Raw genomic sequence first — 23127 nt, 5'->3', positions numbered from 1 at the left:
GGTTGGGGAGGGGCTGAGGAGTTGGGAGGGGTTTTGGGAGGGGTTTGGGGAGGGTCTGAGGGATGGGTTGGGGAGGGGACTGGGGGGATTGGGGAGGGGTCTGGAGGGGATGGGGAGGGTCTGGAGGGGATGGGGAGGGGTCTGGGAGGGTTGGAGAGGGGTCTGAGGGAGTTGGGGAGGGGTCTGGAGGGGATGGGGAGGGGTCTGGGGGGGTTGGGGAGGGGTCTGGAGGGGATGGGGAGGGGTCTGGAGGGGTTGAGGCCCTTGGAGAGATGGCATGTCTGTCCCTGGCTCTGGGGTGTTGTGTCCTCCAGGGCAGGCACCCCACAGGTGCCACAGGGGGGTTTGGGGTGACCGTGCCACTGGGGGTGAGGAGGTGCTGAGGGGCACGGGGTGTGGGGTTGGTTTTGGGTGACCAGGAGGTGATGAGGGCACAGGGGGTGGGGTTGGTTTTGGGTGACCAGGAGTGATGAGGGGCACAGGGGTGTGGGGTTGGTTTTTTGGGGTGACCAGGAGGTGATGAGGGGCACAGGGTGTGGGGTTGGTTTTGGGGTGACCAGGAGTGCTGAGGGGCACAGGGGTGTGGGTTGGTTTTGGGGTGACCAGGAGGTGATGAGGGGCACGGGGTGTGGGTTGGTTTGGGGTGACCAGGAGGTGCTGAGGGGCACAGGGGTGTGGGTTTGGGGCTGAGCAGAAGGTCAGGAATGTGGCTTTGGGGTGACCAGGAACTCAGGGCAGTGGTTTTGGGGTCACCAGGAGCTCCGGAGGATGCCTTTAGGGTCACCATGAGCTCGAGGCAGTGTCTTTGGGGTCACCAGGGGTCTGGGGGGGTTGGGAGGGTCTGGGGGGGGTTGGGGCGCTTGGAGAGATGGGCTGTGCTGATGTGTGATTGGGTGATGGATTCTGTGATTGTGTCATGGATTCTGTGATTCTGTGATTGATTCTGTGATTGTGTGATTGATTCTGTGGATTCTGTGATTGTGTGATTGTGTCATGGATTCTGTGATTGTGTCATGGAGTCTGTGATTGTGTGATTGATTCTGTGGATTCTGTGATTGTGTGATTGTGTCATGGAGTCTGTGATTGTGTCATGGAGTCTGTGATTGTGTCATGGAGTCTGTGATTGTGTGATTGATTCTGTGGATTCTGTGATTGTGTGATTGTGTCATGGAGTCTGTGATTGTGTCATGGAGTCTGTGATTGTGTCATGGATTCTGTGATTGTGTCATGGAGTCTGTGATTCTGTGATTGATTCTGTGATTGTGTGATTCTGTGAATTCTGTGGATTCTGTGATTGTGTGATTGTGTCATGGATTCTGTGATTGTGTCATGGAGTCTGTGATTCTGTGATTGATTCTGTGATTGTGTGATTGATTCTGTGGATTCTGTGGATTCTGTGATTGTGTGATTGTGTCATGGAGTCTGTGATTGTGTCATGGAGTCTGTGATTGTGTCATGGATTCTGTGATTGTGTCATGGAGTCTGTGATTCTCTGAGTAATTCTGTGATTGTGCGATTGACTATGTGACTGATTCAGCTATTCTGTGATTCTGTGAATTCTGCGAATTCTGCGATTCTGCGATTGTGTGATTCTGTGAATCCTGTGATTATGCAATTCTGTGATTGTGCAATTGCACAATTCTGTGATTCTGTGATTGATTCTGCTATTCTGCAATTCTGTGATTGTGTGAATTCTGTGATTGTGCAATTCTGTGATTGTGTGACTCTGTGATGGATTCTGTGATTGTGTGATGGATTTCGCTATTCTGCAATTCTGTGATTATGTGAATTCTGTGATGTGATGCAATTCTGTGGTTGTGTGACTCTGTGATGGATTCTGTGATTGTTGTGATGATTCTGCTATTCTGCAATTCCTGTGATTGTGTGAATTCTGTGATTGTGCAATTCGTGTGTTGTGTGACTCTGTGATGGATTCTGTGATTGTGTGATTGGTTTCCGTGATTCTGTGATTGTGTGATTGTGTGATTGGGTTCTTTGATTGTGTGATCTCACGATTGTGTGATTGTGATCCCGTGACTGGTGTGATTGTGATTCCACAATTGTGTGGTTGTGATCCCACAATTGTGGTACGATTGGGACACCGTGATTGTGCGACTGTGATCCCGATTGTGTGACTGTGATCCCATGATTTTGTGATTGTAATCCCATGATGGTGTGATTGTGATCCTGTGATTGTGCGATTGTGATCCCATGATTGTGTGACTGTGACCCCGTGACTGTATGACTGTGATCCTGTGACTGTATGACTGTGATCCTGTGACTGTGCAGTTGTGATCCCATGACTATGTGACTGTGTGACTGTGACTCCATGACTGTGTGACTGTCACTCAGTGATTGTGCGATTGTGACCGCCGTGACTGTGTGGCTGTCCACCCTGTGACTGTGTGATGTGACCGCCTGTGACTGTGTGATTGTGGACCTTGTGACTGTGTGACTGTCACCCCATGATTGTGTGACTGTGATCCCGTACTGTGTGACTATGACCCTGTGATTGTGCGATTGTGACCCTGTGACTGGTGACTGTGACCCCATGACTGTGTGATTGTGATTCAATGATTGTGTGGCTGTGATCCCATGACTGTGTGATTGTGATCCCGTGACTGTGTGTGACTGTTACCCTGTGACTGTTGACTGTCACCCCGTGACTGTGTGACTGTGATCCCACGATTGTGTCTGTCACCCCATGACTGTGTGACTGTGATTCAATGATTATGTGATTGTGACCCTGTGATCGTGTGACTGTGACTGTGTGTCTGTGACCCCGTTGTGATGTGACTGTGACCCCGTGATTGTGTGACTGATTCAATGATTGTGTGACTGTCACCCTGTGACTGTGTGACTCACCCCGTGACTGTGTGACTGATTCAATGATTGTGTGACTGTGTGACTGTGACTGTGTGACTGTGACTGTGTGACTGTGCGACTGTGACCCTGTGACTGTGCGACTGTGACCCTGTGATTGTGCAATTGTGACTCTGTGATTGTGTGACTGTGACCCCGTGACTGTGTGACTCACCCCGTGACTGTGTGACTGATTCAATGATTGTGTGACTGTGACCCTGTGATTGTGCAATTGTGACTCTGTGATTGTGTGACTGTGACCCCATGACTGTGTGACTGTGATCCCATGACTGTGTGACTGTGATCCCATGACTGTGTGACTGTGACCCCATGACTGTGTGACTGTGACCCCGTGACTGTGTGACTGTGACCCTGTGACTGTGTGACTGTGACCCCGTGACTGTGCGACTGTGACCCTGTGATTGTGCAATTGTGACTCTGTGATTGTGTGACTGTGACCCTGTGACTGTGTGACTGTGATCCCATGACTGTGTGACTGTGATCCCGTGACTGTGTGACTGTGACCCCATGACTGTGTGACTCACCCCGTGACTGTGTGACTGATTCAATGATTGTGTGACTGTGACCCTGTGATTGTGCAATTGTGACTCTGTGATTGTGTGACTGTGACCCCGTGACTGTGTGACTGTGATCCCATGACTGTGTGACTGTGACCCTGTGACTGTGTGACTGTGATCCCACGATTGTGTGACTGTCACCCCATGACTGTGTGACTGTGACTGTGTGACTGTGATCCCGTGACTGTGTGACTGTGACCCTGTGATTGTGTGACTGTGACCCCGTGACTGTGCGACTGTGACCCCGTGACTGTGCGACTGTGACCCCGTGACTGTGTGACTGTGACCCTGTGACTGTGTGACTGTGACCCTGTGACTGTGTGACTGTGATCCCGTGACTGTGGGACTGTGATCCTGTGACTGTGCGACTGTGACCCCGTGACTGTGTGACTGTGACCCTGTGACTGTGTGACTGTGACCCCGTGACTGTGTGACTGTGACCCTGTGACTGTGGTGACTGTGACCCTGTTGACTGTGTGACTGTGACCCCGTGACTGGTGACTGTGACCCCCCGTGATTGTGTGACTGTGACCCCGGTGACTGTGCGACTGTGACCCCGTGACTGTGTGACTGTGACCCTGTGATTGTGTGACTGTGACCCCGTGACTGTGCAACTGTGACCCCGTGACTGTGTGACTGTGACCCTGTGACTGTGTGACTGTGACCCTGTGACTGTGTGACTGTGAGCCCGTGACTGTGTGACTGTGACCCTGTGACTGTGTGACTGTGACCCTGTGATTGTGTGACTGTGACCCCGTGACTGTGTGACTGTGACCCCGTGACTGTGCGACTGTGATCCCGTGACTGTGTGACTGTGACCCTGTGATTGTGCAATTGTGACTCTGTGATTGTGTGACTGTGACCCTGTGACTGTGTGACTGTGACCCCGTGACTGTGCGACTGTGATCCCATGATTGTGTGACTGTGACCCCGTGACTGTGCGACTGTCACCCATGATTTTTAACCCTGTGGGTGCCGTTTCCCTGCAGGCCTGAAGAGGAACCCGTGCTGGGTGGAACGCTTCAACGTGCAGTTCCTGGGCTCCGTGGAGGTCCCGTACCACCAGGGCAACGGGATCCTGTGTGCAGCCATGCAGAAGGTGGGGAGGGGGCGGCGGGACCCCCGCCTGGGACCCCCTGGCGCCCCCCTGACTCGTGCGGTGCCCCCCAGATCGCCACCACCAGGAAAGCTGACGGTGCACCTCTGCGACCGCCCGGCCAGCTGTGACCCTGGAAGGTGACACTGCAGGGCATCAAAACTCATGCCTGACTGTTCACCGAGTACAAGCCCGAGCACGAGGTCAGGGGGTGGGGACAATGGCAGGGGAGGGGTCTGGGGGTGAAACAAAAAGAGGGGAGGGTCTGGGGTGGTCAAAAAGGGAGGGGAGGGGTCTGGGGGTGACCAAGAGTGGAGGGGTCCTGGGATGACCAAGAGGGGAGGGGAGGAAGTCTGGGGGTGACCAAAAGGGGAGGGGTCTGGGTGTGAACAAAAGGAGGGGAGGGGTCTGGGGATGACCAAAAGGGGAGGGGAAGGGTCTGGGAGTGACCAGGATGTGATAAGGAGCTCAGGGAGCAAAAAGGAGATTTGGGTTGACCAGGAGTGGGGAGGGTGCAGGAGTCTGGGTTTGGGGGTGACCCGGATTCAGGGGGTGACCACAGGAGAGGAAAGGAAAAGGTTTTGGGGTGCAGGGCTCAGGGTTTGGGGGGCAAAAAGGAGATTTGGGGCTGAGCAGGAGATGAGGAATGTGGGGTGGGTTTGGGGGTGATGAGGGGCTCGGGGGTTTGGATTTGGGGGTGCCCAGGACAGGAGGAACATGTGGGGTGGGTTTTGGGGTGATGAGGGGCTCGGGGGTTTGGGGGTGACCAGGAGGGGTGTGGGGCAGATTCGGGGGTGCCCAGCAGATGAAAGGTGCAGGGCTGTGGGTTGGGGGGCCATGCTGAGGGGGGGCACAGATTTTGGGGGGCTGACCCAGGGGCTCCTCTCTGCCCTGCCCCCCAGTTCGAGCGCTGCAGGCCACTTCTTCCAGATGAAGAACATTTCCTTCTGTGGGTGCCACCCCCGGAACAGCTGGTGAGCCCCGGCACCCCAGGGACCCCCACCCCCCCCAGGGGCACCCCAGGGACCCCCGACCCACCCAGGGGCACCCCAGGGACCCCCAACTCACCCAGGGGCACCCCAGGGACCCCCGACCCACCCAGGGGCACCCCAGGGACCCCCAACTCACCCAGGGGCACCCCAGGGACCCCCGACCCACCCAGGGGCACCCCAGGGACCCCCACAATCCTGGGTCACCCCAGGGACCCCCCACCCACCCAGGGGCACCCCAGGGACCCCCAACTCACCCAGGGGCACCCAGGGACCCCCGACCCACCCAGGGGCACCCCAAGGGACCCCCACTATCCTGGGGCACCCTGAGCAGACCCCCACACCCACCTAAGGACAACCCCCAGGGACCCCAACCCACCTAAGGACATCCTCAGGGATCCTCACCAAATTCAGGGGCACCCCAATGAGACCCCCCACCATCCTGGGAACCCCCAGGGACCCCCACAATCCTGGGAAACCCCCAGGGACCCCCACCACCCTGGGGCACCCTAAGAGACCCCCCAAGCCACCTAAGGACACCCACAGGGACCCCCACGATCCTGGGCACCCCCAGGGACCCCCAACCCACCTAAGGACACCCTCAGGGATCCTCACCAAATTCAGGGACACCCCAAGGGATCCTCACCAAATTTAGGGGAACCCCAATGGACCCCCACCCTGCCAGAAGCACCCCAAGTGACCCTCACCAAATTCTGGGGCAACCCCAAGCGACCCCCATGATCCATGGGCAACCCAAGGGACCCCAACCCTGCCAGGGGCACCCCAAGGGACCCCCACCCCACCCAGGGGTACCCCATAAACCCCCACCCTGCCAGGAGCCCCCCCAGAGCCCCCCGCCCGCTCCTGGTGCCCCCAGTGTGCCTGTCCCGGGGCTCTGGGGGTGTCCCCTTGCCCCCCCGCGCGGGGCGGGTTTTGGGGTGCCCCCTGAGCCCGTGCCCCCCCCCCCGTGCGCAGCTATTTCGGGTTCATCACCAAGCACCCGGTGCTGAGCCGCTTCGCCTGCCACGTGTTCGTGTCCCAGGAGTCCATGAGACACGTGGCCGAGTGTGTCGGGTACGGGCGGGGGCGCGGGGGGGATGGGGGGGCGGGGGGGGGGTATGGGGGTACGGGGGGGAATGGGGGGCACGGGGGGGGATGGGGCCACGGGGGGGATGGGGGTATGGGGGGCACGGGGAGGATGGGGGGCGTGGGGTGTAATGGGGGGCACGGGGGGGTATGGGGGGCATTGGGAGGCACGGGGGGCACGGGGGGTATGGGGGGCAGAGCTGGGAGAAGGGAGTGAGTGAGATGGGGATGGCAGCCGGGATTTGGGGGTTCAGGGATTGGGGGTTCAGGGATTGGGGGTTCAGGGGATTGGAGGGTTCAGGAATTGGGGGTTCAGGGATTGGGGGTTCAGGGATTTTGGGGTTCAGGGATTTTGGGGTTCAGGGGTTTTTGGGGTTCAGGGTTTTTGGGGTCAGGGATTTGGGGGTTCAGGGGTTTTTGGGGTTCAGGGATTTGGGGTTCAGGGATTTTGGGGTTCAGGGGATTGGGGGGTTCAGGGGATTGGGGGGTTCAGGGATTGGGGGTTCAGGAGATTGGGGGGTTCAGGGATTGGGGGTTCAGGGATTGGGGGATTTAGGGGATCAGGGTGTTCAGGGATTTGGGGGTTCAGGGATTGGGGGTTCAGGGGATTTTGGGGTTCAGGGATTGGGGGTTCAGGGGATTGGGGGTTCAGGGAGTGGGGGGTTCAGGGGATTGGGGGGTTCAGGGATTGCGGGGTTCAGGGGATTTGGGGGTTCAGGGGATTGGGGGTTCAGGGATTGGGGGTTCAGGGGATTAGGGGGTTCAGGGGATTGGGGGGTTCAGGAATTGGGGGTTCAGGGATTGGGGGTTCAGGGGATTTGGGGGTTCAGGGGATTTGGGGGTTCAGGGATTGGGGGTTCAGGGGATTTTGGGGTTCAGGGGATTGGGGGATTCAGGGGCTGGGGTTTGGGTGCAGCATTTTGGGGTGCCGGGGCTGTGGCTGTGCTGGGGTCACGGGGTGAGGAGGTTTGGGGTGCTGAGGGTGCCGGGGGGGACTGGGGGGGCTGTTGGGCCAGGGGTCGGGCTGTGCCGAATTTGGGGGGGCTGTGGGTTCTGTGTCAGATTTGGGGGTCTGTAGATGTTGTGCCAGTTTTGGGGGGCTGTGGTTGCTGTGCCAGATTTGGGGGGGCTGTGGTTGCCATGGGGGTGCCAGCAGGGCGGTTTTTGTGGGGTCTCCGTGGGTGTGGAGGTGCCGGGGGCGCCCCCTCCCCCCTCTGAGCCCCTCCCCCGCTGCCCCCCAGCCGAGCGTTTCAGGAATATTACCAGGAGCACCTGGAGTACGCCTGCCCCACAGAGGACATCTACCTGGAGTAGGGGTCCTGTGCCACCCCCAGGGCCTCTGGGGGACCCCAGGGACCTGTGTCACCCCCCCAGGGACCCGGTGTCACCCCCCCAGGGTCTCTGTGTGACCCCCCAGGGACAAGTGTCACCCAGGGACCCGTGACACTGCAGAGGTTCTGTGTCACCCAGGGACCTGTGTCACCCACCCAGGGACTCGGTGTCACCCACCCAGGGACCTGTGTCACCCCCAGGGACTCTGTGTCACCCCCAGGGACTCTGTGTCACCCCAGAGGTTCTGTGTGACCCCGGGGACCCTGTGTGGTGTCACCTCAGGGACTCTGTGTGGTGTCACCCCCCCCAGGGACTCTGTGTCACCCCCGGGGACTCTGTGTGACCCCAGAGGCTCTGGCTGACCCACGCCCCCTCCCCCCACACCCCCCACGCCCCCCTGGCCTCTGGGGGGGTCCGGGGGTCCCCTTGGGGGGTGACACGGCCCAGCCAGGGGGTGACACAGCCCGAGTGGCCCCCCCTGCATGAGCACGGCCAGCCTTGGGGACAGCAGGGCCCGCAGCTTTGGGGACACTGGGGGGGCTCATGGGGAGGGAGGGAGGGGGGGGGGGGCTCGGGGCATTTGGGGAGGGTCCGGGGGCAGCTCGGTGTGGAGGGGGGACACCCCCAAATCCTCGCTGTCCCCCCAAAGGAACGGGGGTCCCCCAGACCTGCCCCGCCCCCTCCCCCCGGGTGTGCTGTCCCTCGTGTCGGTGTCCCCGGCTGTCCCCTCCCGCCACCGAGCTCGGGCCCGGGGGGGTCCCGGGGCCGCCCCCCCCTCACTGCTGTGCCTGGTGGTCCCTCGCTTCGGCCCCTGTCGCCCAGCGCTATCGTGACTATATCGCCACCGCCCGCTCGATGTCCCGATATTTATCTGTAACTCAGCAGCCAGAGGAGCCCCCGAGCCACTGTGCCAGCCCCGGCTGTCCCCACGCCGTTGTCACCCACTTGGTCTTTCAATAAAATATATGCTTGGTGTGAGCTGGGGACAGGGCTGGGGACAGGGCTGGGGACACTGCGGGGACAGGGCTGGGGACACTGCGGGGACACTGTGGGAGGAGGGGACAGTGCTGGGGACAGCGCGGGGATAGCGCGGGGACAGGGCGGAAGTAGGGGACAGGGCTGGGGACACTGTGGGGTCAGTGTTGGGGACAGTGCTGGGGACAGTCCTGGCACAGGGCTGGGACACTGCGGGGACACTGGTGGGGACAGGGCTGGGGACACTGTGGGGTCAGTGTTGGGGACAGTGCTGGGGACAGCGCGGGGACAGGGCCGGGACAGGGCGGGAGTAGGGGACAGGGCTGGGGACACTGTGGGGTCAGTGTTGGGGACAGTGCTGGGGACAATGCTGGCACAAGGTTGGACAGGTGAGGACAGGGCTGAGGACACGGGTGGGGACACTGCTGGGACAGTATTGGGAACATGGGGACATTGCTGGGACAGTGCTGGGGACAGTTCTGGCACAGGGCTGGGACACTGAGGACACTGCTGGGACAGTGTTGGGACACTGTGGGGACACAGGTGGGGACAGTGTTGGGACACTGCTTGGTGTGAGCTGGGGACAGTGGGGACACTGCTGGGACAGAGTTGGGGACACGGGGATATTGCTAGGGACAGTGTTGGGGACAGGGCTGGGACACTGCGGGGACACAGGTGGGGACAGGGCGGGGACACTGGGGACAGTCCTGTGGACAGTGTTGGGACACTGCTTGCTGTGAGCTGGGGACACTGCTGGGGACACTGGGGACATTGCTAGGGACAGCGTTGGGACAGCACTGGGGACACTGGGGACAGTGCTGGGACAGTGCTGGGGACACTGGGGACAGTGTTGGGGACAGCACTGGGGACACCCAGGTGAGTTGGGGACCCCCAGCCCCTTCCCTGTCCCTTGTCCCTTGTCCCTTGTCCCCCGAGGGTCCCCCCGGCCCCTGTGGTGCCACCCCCTGCCCTGGCACTGGGGACACCTGGCTGGCACCTGCTGGAGGTGTGACAGTGGGGACAGCAGCATCGTGCCATTGGGGTGGCACCTGTGGGAGCCAGGGCACCCCAAAACTCACCCAGGGACACCCCAAAATTCGGACAGGAAACCCCAAAATTCACCCGGAGCACCCCAAAATTCACCCAGGGACACTTCAAAACTCATCCAGGGACACCCAAAAACTCATCCAGGAACATCCCAAAATTCAACCATGGACACCCCAAAATTCGGACAGGAAACCCCAAAATTCATCCAGGAATATTCCAAAATTCAGCCATGGACACCCCAAAATTCAGCCATGGACACCCCAAAATTCGGACAGGAAACCCCAAAATTCATCCAGGAATATTCCAAAATTCAGCCATGGACACCCCAAAATTCAGAGAGGGACACTCCAAAACTTGCCCAGGAATATCCCAAAATTCAGTCAGGAAACCCCATTACTCATCCAGGAATATCCCAAAATTCAACTGGGACACCTCAAAATTCACCCAAGGTCACCCCAAAACCCACCTGGAAATATCCTAAACCTCTCCTGAGGACACCCCAAAATTCAGCAAAGGACACCCCAAAACTCACCCAGGGACACCCAAAACTTCAACTGGAGACACTTAAAATTTCAGCCAGGAATATCCCAGAATTAACTTGGGGCACCCCAAAAATCCAGCCATGGACACCCCAAAATTCAGCCATAAACACCCCAATTTTCAGTCAGGAATATCCCAAAATTCAACTGGAGACACCCAAAATCCAGCCATGAGCACCCCAAAACTCACTCGGGACACCCCAAAATTCAACTGGAGACACCCAAAATTCTACTGGAGACACCCAAAATCCAGCCATGGACACCCCAAAACTCATCCAGGAACACCCGAAATTCAACTGAAGACACCCAAAATTCAGCCATGGACACCCCAAAATTCAGCCATGGACACCCCAAAATTCAGCCAGGAATATCCCAAAACTCATCCAGGAACATCCCAAAATTCAACTGGAGACACCCAAAATCCAACCATGGACACCCCAAAACTCATCCAGGAGCACCCAAAATTCAACTGAAGACACCCAAAATTCAGCCATGGACACCCCAAAATTCAGCCATGGACACCCCAAAATTCAGCCAGGAATATCCCAAAACTCATCCAGGAACATCCCAAAATTCAATTGGAGACACCCAAAATTCAGCCATGGACACCCCAAAATTCAGCCTTGGACACCCCAAAATTCTACTGGAGACACCCAAAATTCAGCCATGGACACCCCAAAATTCAGCCAGGAATACCCCAAAATTCAGCCAGGAATATCCCAAAACTCATCCAGGAACATCCCAAAATTCAATTGGAGACACCCAAAATTCAGCCATGGACACCCCAAAATTCAGCCATGGACACCCCAAAATTCTACTGGAGACACCCAAAATTCAGCCATGGACACCCCAAAAAACTACTGGAGACACCCAAAATTCAGCCATGGACACCCCAAAATTGTACTGGAGACACCCAAAATTCAGCCATGGACACCCCAAAATTCTACTGGAGACACCCAAAATTCAGCCATGGACACCCCAAAATTGTACTGGAGACACCCAAAATTCAGCCATGGACACCCCAAAACTCACTCAGGCCACCCCAAAACTCCCATTGTCCCCTTTGCGCAGTGCCAGAACCCCGAACAACCACAGCACCAGGCGGAGCTTTCTTATAAATTTATTACATAATAATAATAATTAATAATAATAATAATAATAATAATAATATAATATAAGAAACATAGATCTCTGTGGGGGATGTGTATCACAACGTCAAGGGCGGGAGGCGAATGGCCGCACCTCCGTGACCCCGGAGAAGGAGAAAGCTCCTCCGGAAAAATCCATACAAAATTAAGGGTGAAGTCAAACTGACCCTGGGAAATTAAAAACGGAACAAAAACCCACAGGTGAGTCCGGCTGGGGGCGGGGAGGGGACCGAGAGTGTGGCGGGGCCGGGCTGTGCACATGCAGCGGGCGTGAGGGCGTGGCACATGCATGGGCAGTGTGGCCGGAGGGCGGCCGGACAGCGGCCGGACAGCGGATGGGGCCGGCGAGGCCGCCCGTGCCCCTCCTCGGGAGCTGAGTGACCCGAGGGGGGGTTTTTGCTATTTTTTTATTTTATTTTTGTCACGGTTTGGGGTGGGGACAGGCGGATGGAAGTGGGAGGGGGCGGTGATGGCGCCGGGCTGGACAACGGAAAAAATATCGACAAGTTTTTTTATTTTTTTGGGAGGGGTGGGAAAATCCCTTTGGAAGCGAGGTGGGGGGGGGGAAAAAGAAAAGGAAAAGTGTGTCCCTTTGTACAGAGGAAAAACCCGAGTGCTGGAGAAGCCATGGGAGGAATCACAGTAACCGCCGGGGGCGGCGTGGCCGGGGCGTGGTCAAGGGGTCAGCGTGGCCAAGGGGCCAAGCGGTGGTCAAAGGGTCAGCACGGCCGAGGGGCTGGCGTGGCCAAGCGGTGGTCAAAGGGTCCACGTGGCCAATGGGTTGGCGTGGTCAAAGGGTCAACACGGCCAATGGACTGGCGTGGCCGAAGGATTGGCAAAAGTGCCGAGGTGTGGTCAAGGGGTCGGCACGGCCGAGGGGTTGGCGTGGCCAAAGGGGTGGTCAAAGGGTCCACGTGGCCAATGGATTGGCGTGGCCGAGGGATTGGCATGGCCAAAGAGCCAAGGTGTGGTCAAGGGGTCAGCATGGCCAAAGGATTGGCATGGCCAAAGGGATGAAGGGTGGTCAAGGGGTCAACAAGGCCAATGGATTGGCGTGGCCGAGGGATTGGCATGGCCAAAGAGCCAAGGTGCGGTCAAGGGGTCAGCATGGCCAAAGGGTTGGCATGGCCAAAGGGCTGAGGCGTGGTCAAGGGCCTGGCACAGCTGATGGATTGGCATGGCCGAGGGGTCAGCGTGGCTGATGGATCGGTGTGGCCAAAGGCTAAGGGGTGGTCAAGGGGTCAGCACGGCCGATGGCTTGGCATGGCCAAGGGGTCAGTGTGGTCAAGTGGCCAGCATGGCCAATGGGTTGGCGTGGCCGAGGGGCTGGCATGGCCAAGGGGTCAGCATTGCCAAGGGGTCAATGTGGCCAAGGGGTCAGCGTGGCCAAAGGGTTGGCATTGTCAAGGGGTCAGCGTGGCCAAGGGGTCGGCACAGCCGATGGGTTGGCATGGCCGAGGGGTCAGTGTGACCCCGGGATTGGCATGGCCGAGGGGTCAGTGTGGCCAAAGGCTTGGCATGGCCAATGTGGTGTTGTGACCAAAGGGTCAGTGTGACCCAGGGGTTGGCAGAGCCGGGGGGTGACCAAGGGGTCAGCACGGCCGATGGGTTGGTGTGGCCAAGGGGTCAGTGTGACCCAGGGCCAAGGGTCAGTGTGACCCAGGGCCAAAGGTCAGTGTGACCCAGAGCCAAGGGTCAGTGTGACCCAGGGGTCAGTGTGACCCAGGTCTGAGGGTCAATGTGTCCCAGGGGTCAGCGTGACCCAGGGGTCAGTGTGACCCAGACCAAAAGGTCAGTGTGTCCCAGGGGTCAGTGTGACCCAGAGCCAAGGGTCAGTGTGACCCAGGGGTCAGTGTGACCCAGAGCCAAGGGTCAGTGTGACCCAGGGCCAAAGGTCAGTGTGACCCATGGCCAAAGGTCAGTGTGACCCAGGGGTCAGTGTGACCCAGGGCTGAGGGTCAGTGTGACCCAGGGGTCAGCGTGACCCAGGGGTCAGTGTGACCCAGAGCCAAGGGTCAGCGTGACCCAGGGGTCAGTGTGACCCAGGTCTGAGGGTCAATGTGTCCCAGGGGTCAGTGTGACCCAGGGGTCAGTGTGACCCAGAGCCAAGGGTCAGTGTGACCCAGGGGTCAGCGCGGCCGAGGGGCCAGGCCGGGGTCAGGGGTCAGTTCCTGCTCTGCCTTCTCCTGATGGCTTTTCCAAAGGCAAGGTGGCCCCGGCTCTGGAGGTGGCCGGAGCGTGGCCGGAGCTGGGAACGCCGGGAATTGCTCCGTCCCCACGGGACGGGGACAGCAGGGCTGGGAACGGCCACGGGCCGGACCGTGGCCAGGGGGCACCGGGGAGTGACCGGGGGAGTGACCCCGGGGCTGGTGGCACCGCGGGGCACAGGCTGGGGGTGCACAGGGGCACCGGGGGGACACGGGGGGGACACGGGGGGGACACGCTGGCAGCTGGAGGGGCCACCCCGGACGAAGCCAGTTCGCCCGGGGACCCTGATGGCCTTTTGGAAGTCTCTTGTCCAGCTCTGCCACATCCCCGTGGCAGCCCAGGGGACAGGGGTGGGCAGGGGACAGGGATGGACAGGGGACAGGGATGGACAGGGGACAGGGGTGGGTAGGACAGGGGACAGAAATGACGAAGGAGGGGGACAGGGATGGACTGGACAAGGGATAGGGATGGGCAGGGGACAGGGATGGACAGGGGACAAATGACAGGAATGGGCAGGACAAGGGACAGAAATGATGAGGGCAGGGGACAGAGGACAGTGACGGGCAGGGCAGGGGACAGGGATGGACTGGACGGGGACAGGGTGAGTGGCACAGGGGACAGGGATGAATGGGACAAAGGGGACAGGGATGAGTGGCACAGGGATAAATGGGACAGGGATAAATGAGGCAGGGATAAACGGGACAAAAGGGACAGGGATGAGTGGCACTGAGGCAAGGATGAGTGGGTGGGTGACAGGGACAAACGGACAGGGGACAGGGATGAACAGAATGGGGATGAGCAGGGCTGGGGACAGGGATGAGTGGCACTGGGGACAAAGGATGAGCGGGGCGTGGGACAGTGACAAACGGGACAGGGATGTGTGGCTCGGGGACAGGGATAAAAGGGACAAAGGAATGAGGGGTACAGGGATAAACGGGACAGGGATAAACGGGACAAGGGGACGGGGATAAACGGGACAGGGAGGAGTGGCACAGGAATAAACGGGACAGGGATAAACGGGACAAGGGGACGGGGATAAACGGGACAAGGATAAATGAGACGAGAATGAGTGGCACAGGGGACAGGGATAAACGGGACAGGGACAAATGTGAAAGGAATGTGTGGCACAGGGGACAGGGATAAACAGGACAAAGGGGACAGGAATGAGTGGCAAAGGGGACAGGGACAAATGAGACAGGGATAAAGGGGACAAAAGGGACAGGAATGAATGGCACAAGGATAAACGGGACAGGAGTAAGTATGAAAGGAATGTGTGGCACAGGGGACAGGGATAAACGGGACAAAGGGGACAGGAATGAGTGGCAAAGGGAACAGGGACAAACGGGACAGGGATAAACGGGACAGGGATAAACGGGACAAATGAGACAGGAATGAGTGGCAAAGGGGACAGGGACAAACGGGACAAGATAAACGGGACAGGGACAAATGAGACAGGGATAAACGGGACAAAGGGGACAGGGATGAGTGGCAAAGGGTACAGGGACAAAGGGAACAAAGGGGACAGGAATGAATGGCACAAGGGTAAATGGGACAGGAATGAGTGGCAAAGGGGACAGGGATAAACGGGACAGGGACAAACAGGACAGGGACAAACGGGACAGGGACAAGCAGGACAGGCCACAGCAGGACGAGGAGGCTGCGGGGACACAGCGGGCGGGCTGGTGGCAGCCCCGGGCGCTCTCGGGACGGGCGGCGCGGCTGAAGTCGCCTTCTCTGGCGTGGGGCCTGACTGGGACGAGCCGTGGTGTCCCCGCGGGGCGGGTGACACCCAGTGTTCGCCAACACAGGCACGGCTGCAGCTGCTTCAGCGGGAGCTGGGGGTGCCCGGGCGGGCACGGCCGCGGCTCCGCGGGCGCGGAGCGGGCACTGCCATTGCCCCCTCCTTCCCAAAAGGAGGAGGAGGAGGAGGGGGGGGTGGAGGAAGGCTCCTCCGAAATGGCGAGAAGGCGTCCAGCTCTCCCGGTCCCAGAGCGAGCTTGGCGCGGAGCGGTTGCGCTCCGCGGGGTTTTTTCCGCCTCTGGCGGCGAGAGGCGGCCGCGGGCGGGTCTCCCTCTCATCGGGGGGTGCCCCAAAAAACAGCTGCGGAAAGGGGCGGAGACCCGGGGACACCCGGCGGGGATGGCGCCGGGCTGCCCGCGCTCAGGCCACCACTGTCACCTTCCGCCGCGCGCCCGGGGGGCCTTGGCGGAGCGGGGGGGCTCCGCGGGGCGGCACCGGGACAGCGGTGCCACCGAGGGGACACCGAGAGCGCCGGGGGCTGCCGGGGATGCGGCAGGTGGGGAGGGAGGGACGGGGGGAGAGGGGGGTGGGAACGGGCAGGGACAGGGCAGGGACAGGGCGGGGTGGGCAGTGCCAGGCAAGCCGGGCAGTGCCAAGCAGGGTGGTCAGTGCCAGGCAGGGTGGTCAGTGCCAGGCAGGTGTGGTCAGTGCCAGGCAGGAGTGGTCAGTGCCAGGCAGAGCGGTCAGGGTGGTCAGTGCCAGGCAGGGGTGGTCAGTGCCAGGCAGAGCGGTCAGGGTGGTCAGCGCCAGGCAGGAGTGGTCAGTGCCAGGCAGAGCGGTCAGTGCCAGGCAGGGGTGGTCAGGCAGAGTGGTCAGTGCCAGGCAAGCTGGGCAGTGTCAAGCAGGGCGACCAGTGCCAGGCAGAACGGTCAGTAGTGTGGTCAGGCAGGCTGGGCAGTGCCAGGCAGAGTGGTCAGCCAGAGTGGTCAGTGTTAGGCAGAGTGGTCAGTTTGGTCAGTGTCAGGCTGGGCAGTGCCAAGCAGGGTGGTCAGGGTGGTCAGGCAGACTGGGCAGTGCCAGGCAGGGATGGTCAGTTTGGTCAGGCAGACTGGGCAGTGCCAGGCAGGGTGGTCAGTTTGGTCAGTGCCAGGCTGGGCAGTGCCAGGCAGGGATGATCAGCCAGAGTGGTCAGTACCAGGCAGGGTGGTCAGTGTGGTCAGCCAGAGTGGTCAGAGGCAGGCTGGGCAGTGCCAGGCAGGGTGGTCAGTGTGGTCAGTGTGGTCAGCCAGAGTGGTCAGAGGCAGGCTGGGCAGTGCCAGGCAGGGTGGTCAGTGTGGTCAGTGTGGTCAGCCAGAGTGGTCAGAGGCAGGCTGGGCAGTGCCAGGCAGGGTGGTCAGTGTGGTCAGTGTGGTCAGTGTGGTCAGTGGGCAGTGCCAGGACAGCCGTGCCGAGGGGCAGCACCGAGGGGACGAGGGTGGCACAGCCGGGACCAGCGGTGGCCGTGCGGGGGCTCTGAGGGGACCCCCGTGTCCCCAGGGCGGGGACAGCCTGGCACCCGCACAGGTGGGTCACGACAGCCTCGGGAAGCGACAGCCAAAGGAATTCCAGGGAATTCCACAGCTCGGGAAGGACGCGCTGTGCCCGCCATGCGACATTCCCGCATGCGACATTCCCGCGTGCGACATTCTCGCATGCGACATTCCCGCCGGGATGCAGAGGGGCCGGGGCTCCCCGGGATCCCGGGATGTGCGGGACAGCACCGGGAAGGGGCGGGAGGGGACAGAGGGACGGGGACAGAGGGACGGGGACAGAGGGACGGGGACAGAGGGGGCACGGAGCGCAGGTGGCACGGGAGGCACAGGAGGGTGGCACAGGATTGTCTGGGATGGATTTGGGATGGGACTGGGGGCGGAGCTGGGATGGGATTGCAGATGGAATTGGAGTTGAAACTGGGATAAAATCAGGGATGGGATCAGGGATGGGATCTGGGATGGGATTGGGGACGGAGCTGGGATTTGGGATGGGATCGGGGATGGGATTGGGGTTGAAACTGGGATAGAATCAGGGATGGGAGTTTGGGATGGGATCGGGGACGGAGCTGGGATGGGATTGGGGATGGAGCTGGGATAGGATTAGGGATGGGATCGGGGATGGGATTGGGGACGCAGCTGGGATGATTAGGGGGATGGCACAAGAGGGATGCGGTTGGGGCCACAGGTGAGATGGGTTTTGGAGGATGGCACAGGGTGGGGCTGGATTTGGGGGCACAGGGGGGATGGATTTAGGGGGATGGGACAGTTGGGATGGGTTTGGGGGGCACAGGATGGATTAGGGGGCAGGGAGGATGGATTTGGGCCACAGCTGGGATTTGTTTGGGGGCACAGGTGGGATAAATTTGGAGGCACAATTGGGGTGAATTTGGGGGCACAGGTCAGATGGGTTTGGGGGCATAATTGGGATGGATTTGGAGGCAAAGGGGGAATGTGTTTGGGGCAGAGTTGGGATGGGTTTCGGGGCACAGGTGGGATGGATTTGGGGGCACAGTTGGGATGAGTTTGGGGCACAGTTGGGATGGATTTGGGGGCACAATTGGGATGGATTTGGGGGCACAGTTGGGATGAGTTTGGGGCACAGTTGGGATGGATTTGGGGGCACAGGTGGGATGGATTTGGGGGCACAGTTGGGATGAGTTTGGGGGCACAATTGGGATGGGTTTGGGGCACAGTTGGGATGAATTTGGGGGTGCAGGTTGGCAGGGTTTGGGGCACAGCTGGGATGGATTTGTGGGGCACAGGATGGGTTTGGGGTGCAGGTGGGATGAGTTTGGGGGTGTAGGTTGGCTGGGTTTGGGGCACAGGTGGGATGGATTTGGGGGGCACAGGATGGATTTGGGGTGCAGGTAGGATGGATTTGAGGCACAGTTGGGATGGGTTTGGGGTGCATAGGGGATGAATTTGGGGGCACAGTTGGGATGGATTTGGGGCCTAATTGGGATGGGTTTGGGGCAGAGTTGGGACGGATTTGGGGGCACAGTTGGGATGGATTTGGGGCCTAATTGGGATGGGTTTGGGGCAGAGTTGGGATGGACTTGGGGGGCACAGGATGGATTTGGGGGTACAGGTGGGATGAGTTTGGGGATTTGGGTGCCGAGGGTGACACTGGTGACACGGCGGGGCGGATTTGGGGACACAGGCGCTGGCTTGGCTGGGGGGTGGGGACACGGCCGAGGGGCAGGACCTGAGCTCGACATTCCCGCCCCGGCTCCCTGGGACTTGGGGACACCCGGCGGCTGCGGTGGCACCCGCGGTGGCGCAGGTGAGGGGTCGGGCAGGTGTCCGGGCTCCCCGAGCCCGCCATTCCTGGGATGTTTTCTCCCGGGATTTTGTTCCCTGGGATTTTTTTCTCCCGGGATTTTGTTCCCTGGGATGTTTTCTCCCGGGATATTTTTTTTTTTCCTGGCTGGTCGCTCCCCGGGCTGGCTCCAGGCCCTTCCCCATTCCCGGCTGGGACAGCGGGATGGCAGCCGGGGATGGGGACAGGCCACGCACCCCCGGAGAAATCCGGGTGTCGCCAGGTGGGCGAGGGCTTGGGGACAAGGAGATGGCACCGGGGACCCTCCTGGGGACATTGCGGTGCCCTGGCACGGGGCGGGGGACACCCTGGGGACATCCCGGGGACATTCCAGGGACATCCCGGGGACGTCCCGAGGCCATCCCGGTGTCCCGGTCCCTTTACCCCGGCAAGATGGGGAAGGTTCGGAGATGTTTGAGGGTCAGGACGAAGCTCCCTGTCCTCCCCTCTTAGCACCAGAAGAGTTTTTTTTTTGTTGTTTTTCTTTCTTTTTTTTTTTTTTTTTTTTTTGGTTTTTTTTTTTTTTTTAATGCCTTCCTGGGGGCCTCGGCTTTTGGGACCACCGAGCCCTCCCCTCCCGGCCAGCCGGGCACGCCCTGGCCACCCCCAGCCCAGGGGACAAGCGGGTGGCGCTGGGGACAATCCTGGCAATCCCGTCCCCGCGGCCACCGCCAGCCCTGGGACCCCCAAAATTGGGGACACAACCCTTGGGGACCTCCGTGCTGTGTGCCTGGAAGACTCGGTGTGTCCCAAAACGCAAGTTTTGTTTTTTTTTGTGTGTGTGTGTGTTTTGCGATTCTCTGAATCTTTACAAATCCAGAGCGTCTGAAAGGAGCTTTTTTATAGGGGGGGATTTTAAGGGTTTTTGTGTGTGTTTAAAAAGACTTTTTCACATTCATTCAGTCGCTTAAAAACTCCCACGAGCCACGGGCGTCCCGGGAGCGTCTCCTCCAGTCCAGAGATAGGAATATTTTTTTTTTTTTTAGGAAAATCCTAACAAAAAAATCAGGTGGCTATAGCTCTGGAGATATAGATATATAGATATTCTCTCTTTCCAAATATAGAGCTGCTTAAAAAGATGCAAAACGAGGGATGAGCAGGAATTTTTTTGGGAGGGGGAAGGGGGTGTGTGTGGAGAGGGGGAAGGATCCTGTAATTCGTTATCTCTGGGGCTTATCAGCTGCTCTCTAGATAAATGCACGGAGATTAAATAATTTCCCATCAACGCTTTCCCCCTTTGGAAAAAACCAAAACAAAACAAGACCCCAAGCCCAGAGGAAATCAAACCTTTCCCACCCCCCGCCCCCTCCCCTCAAAACGTTGGCAAAGCGTTTTTTTTTTGTTTTTTTTTCCCTGTTTTTGTTTTTTTTTTCCTTTTTTTTGCTGCGGGAATTTGCTCCCCCCCAGCCTCCCGACATTCCCAAACATGCTTCGATCCATGCGCTCCTCGCTCCCTCCTCTCACCCGGCCGGGGCAGCAGCTCAGAGTCCGGGGGGGTCCGGCTGGCCTGGGGGGCTCTTCTGGCACGGCTCGGGGTGGCACGGCCGCTGCTGGAGCCTTCCCGGCCCTTCCTCCTTCCCTTCTTCCCTTTTTTTCCTTTTTTTTATTTTTCCTCTTCTTTCTTTCCTTTCTCCGGGAGCACCGCCGGGATGGCGCCGCTGGAGCCGCCGCCTCCGAGCCCCGCGGGGACACCTGGGGACACCTTGGGGACATCTGGGGGCATCTCCTGGCAGGGACACCTTGGGGACACCTGGGGCCACATCCTGACAGGGACACCTGGAGGGGGACAGGACCTGGGGCCACCTCCTGACAGGGACACCTTGGGGACACCTGGGGCCACCTCCTGACAGGGACACCTTGGGGACACCTGGGGCCACCTCCTGGCAGAGACACCTGGAGGGGGACAGGACCTGGGGCCACCTCCTGACGGGGACACCTTGGGGCGGGGACAGGACCTTGGGCCACCTCCAAGCCTGGCAGGGCCACCTGTGACCCTGCCAGGGACACCTGGAGGGTGTCAGGACCTGGGGTCACCTCCCGGGAGGGACACCTGGGACTTGTCAAGACCTGGGGTCGCCTTCTGGGAGAGGGGGCAGGACCTGGGGTCACCTCTGTCCCCGCCCGGGACACTTGGTGGAAGGGAAGGACCTCGGGCCACCCCCTAGCAGGGGACACCTGGGAGGGAGGGGACAGGACCTGGGGCCACCTGTGACCCTGCCAGGGACACTTGGGTCGGTTCAGGACTTTGGACCACCTCCAAATCTGACAGGGCCACCTGTGACCCTGCCAGGGACACCTGAGGGGTGTCAGGACCTAGTGCCACCTCCCGGCAGGGCCACCCGGGTCTTGTCAGGATCTTGGGCCACCTCTGAGCCTGGCAGGGCCACCCGGGAGGCGCCACCTCCGCAGGTGCCACCCTCCTGCTCTCGCCACGCCGCCAGCGGCTGGGGCAGCTCGGGGTGGGTTTGTCCCCGAGGTGCCACCACCGCGGCGCGTCCCTGCCCTGTCCCCGCGGCCAGCCCCGGCCCGGTGCCACCCCCGGGCAGGGCACACGGAGCGATTTACAGGCCAGACTCTCTGGGAGAACGGGAACGAGGAGGAATTTCATGCAACATTCCTGGTCCGGAGGCGGCGCGGGGCCGGGGCGGGAGCGAGCGGGAGCCTTTGGGAGGGAGGCTCCACACCCTCAGTGCAGTGCTCGGAGAAGGAGAAGGAGAATCCAAGTGGGTTTTCTTGGCTTGGGAATCGCGCCCCGCCCTTCCCACGGCGGCTCCGGACGCGGTCAGCTGTCCACCAGCTGCTTGAGCGCCCGCTCGATGTTCATGCGGTGCCCCACGCGGGTCACCCCCAACTCCACGAAGTCCTCCTTGGTCAGGGCGGGCAGGTGCGTGCCCTCGATCTCGTGGTCCTCGAACTTATCCCGGTGCTCCACCAGGTTGATGCTCTCCAGCCAGTCCCCCACGTCGTACTTGTTCCACAGGTGCAGCGGCTTCTGCATGAAGGGGCGCGGCGGGTGCAGCGTGTGCAGCGGCGGCCCCGGCGACGGCGACGGCGACGGCGAGCGGCTGCGGGCGCTGACGCTGCGGACCACGAAACGAACTTCCTTGGGCTCGTGGGGGATGGAGAGGCTGGAGGATTTGAGGATGGTGGGGGGCGTCAGGCCGTAGGGCCGGACGGTGCTGAGGGGCTCGGGCCGCTCCAGCGGCGCGGGTTTGACCGGGCTGGGCGTGCGGCGGGTGACGGGGTAGCGGCTGCCGGGCCGCACGGTGAAGGTGGTGCCGGAGCTGCGCTGGGAAATGGTGCTGAGCTCTCCTAAACTACTGAAAAGTCTGCGGAGAGAGCGGGAGAACGGGAGAAGAGAGAGAGAGAGAGAGGAGAGGGAAGGGGTGAGGCCAGGTCTGGGAATGGGGACACGAATCCAGCGGGAAGGCCGGGGTGGGGTTGGGGGAGTTCGGGTGGGATATCCCGGTGGGGATGTCCCAAAGATTCCGGCAGTGCCGCCAAGGGTGGGGATTCCCGGCCAGTCCTGCCCTCCTGGCACGGCTCTGCCCCCCCAAAATGTCCCCAGGGTTGGGGACAAGGACCCTGTGCCTCGTCCTGCCCCGTCCCCCTCCCCAACCCGTGCTGATCCCATGGAATGGGAGCGAGCCAGTGGAGAAAAGTTGGGATAAACCTTCTGGCCTTTTTCCCGGGATGGGAGGACCCTCTGGACACCCCTGGCGGTGTCACCTGGTGGTCAGGGGTGGCCGGGCCGGTGTCCCCTTGGCACTGGGACGTGTGGGACCCCCTGGCTGTGCCACCGTGGGAATCCTGGATGGGGACACCGGCGCTGTCCCCTCGGCATTGTCCCCATCCTGCCACTGTCCCCATGGAATGGGCAGGGAATGGGGAAGGAAACGGATCTGACACCCGGATGAATCCTGGAAAATCAGAGCCCTCTGCTCTGGAGAGGCTGGGAAAACTGGGAATGTTCTCCTGGAGAAGGGGAGGATCCAGGGAGAGCTTCCAGCACATTCCAGGGGCTCCAGGAGAGCTGGAATTTGGGAAAGGCGTGGAGGGACAGGACACAGGGAATGGCTCCCACTGGGAAAGGTGAGATTGGGGTGGGAATTTGGGAAGGAATTCCTGGCTGGTCTGGAATTCCCCGAGCAGCTGTGGCTGCCCCTGGATCCCTGG

The 23127-nt window shown here is 60.2% G+C and overlaps 1 protein-coding gene and 4 long non-coding RNA genes across 6 annotated transcripts in view; 3 read left to right on the top strand and 2 right to left on the bottom strand.

Annotated features, from left to right (window-relative positions):
• The first annotated feature begins 5452 nt into the window (after nt 1-5452).
• LOC306801214 lies at nt 5453-8009 on the top strand. Its single transcript, XR_013774024.1, has 3 exons — nt 5453-5510; nt 6501-6599; nt 7853-8009. It is a non-coding gene; the product is annotated as an uncharacterized lncRNA (long non-coding RNA).
• Nucleotides 8010-8127: 118 nt separating this feature from the next.
• LOC306801576 lies at nt 8128-8921 on the top strand. The gene is made up of 2 exons (XR_013774134.1): nt 8128-8184; nt 8295-8921. It is a non-coding gene; the product is annotated as an uncharacterized lncRNA (long non-coding RNA).
• Nucleotides 8922-13275: 4354 nt separating this feature from the next.
• On the top strand, nt 13276-14271 carry LOC306801846. 2 transcript variants are annotated; one of them, XR_013774195.1, is made up of 3 exons: nt 13276-13386; nt 13444-13506; nt 13570-14271. It is a non-coding gene; the product is annotated as an uncharacterized lncRNA (long non-coding RNA). The 2 variants fall into 2 exon arrangements; XR_013774196.1 differs by having other exon boundaries at nt 13444-13523.
• Nucleotides 14272-18741: 4470 nt separating this feature from the next.
• On the bottom strand, nt 18742-21115 carry LOC306801059. Its single transcript, XR_013773965.1, has 3 exons — nt 20976-21115; nt 20771-20861; nt 18742-20664 (listed from the first exon to the last, which is right to left on the bottom strand). It is a non-coding gene; the product is annotated as an uncharacterized lncRNA (long non-coding RNA).
• A 110-nt stretch (nt 21116-21225) lies between these two features.
• Nucleotides 21226-23127, bottom strand: part of SHANK3 (SH3 and multiple ankyrin repeat domains 3) — a gene marked incomplete at its 5' end in the record, with an annotated part of 112189 nt that continues 110287 nt past the window's right edge. The window contains 1 exon segment of the mRNA XM_079304483.1: nt 21226-22280. Coding sequence (XP_079160609.1) covers nt 21734-22280 — 547 coding nt within the window. The 3' untranslated portion in view covers nt 21226-21733.

This window comes from Erithacus rubecula, assembly GCF_903797595.1.
Source record: "Erithacus rubecula genome assembly, chromosome: 4".
NCBI lineage: Eukaryota > Metazoa > Chordata > Aves > Passeriformes > Muscicapidae > Erithacus > Erithacus rubecula.
Note: the sequence above shows the minus strand (reverse complement) of the source record. Positions and strands in the feature narration are given on the sequence as shown.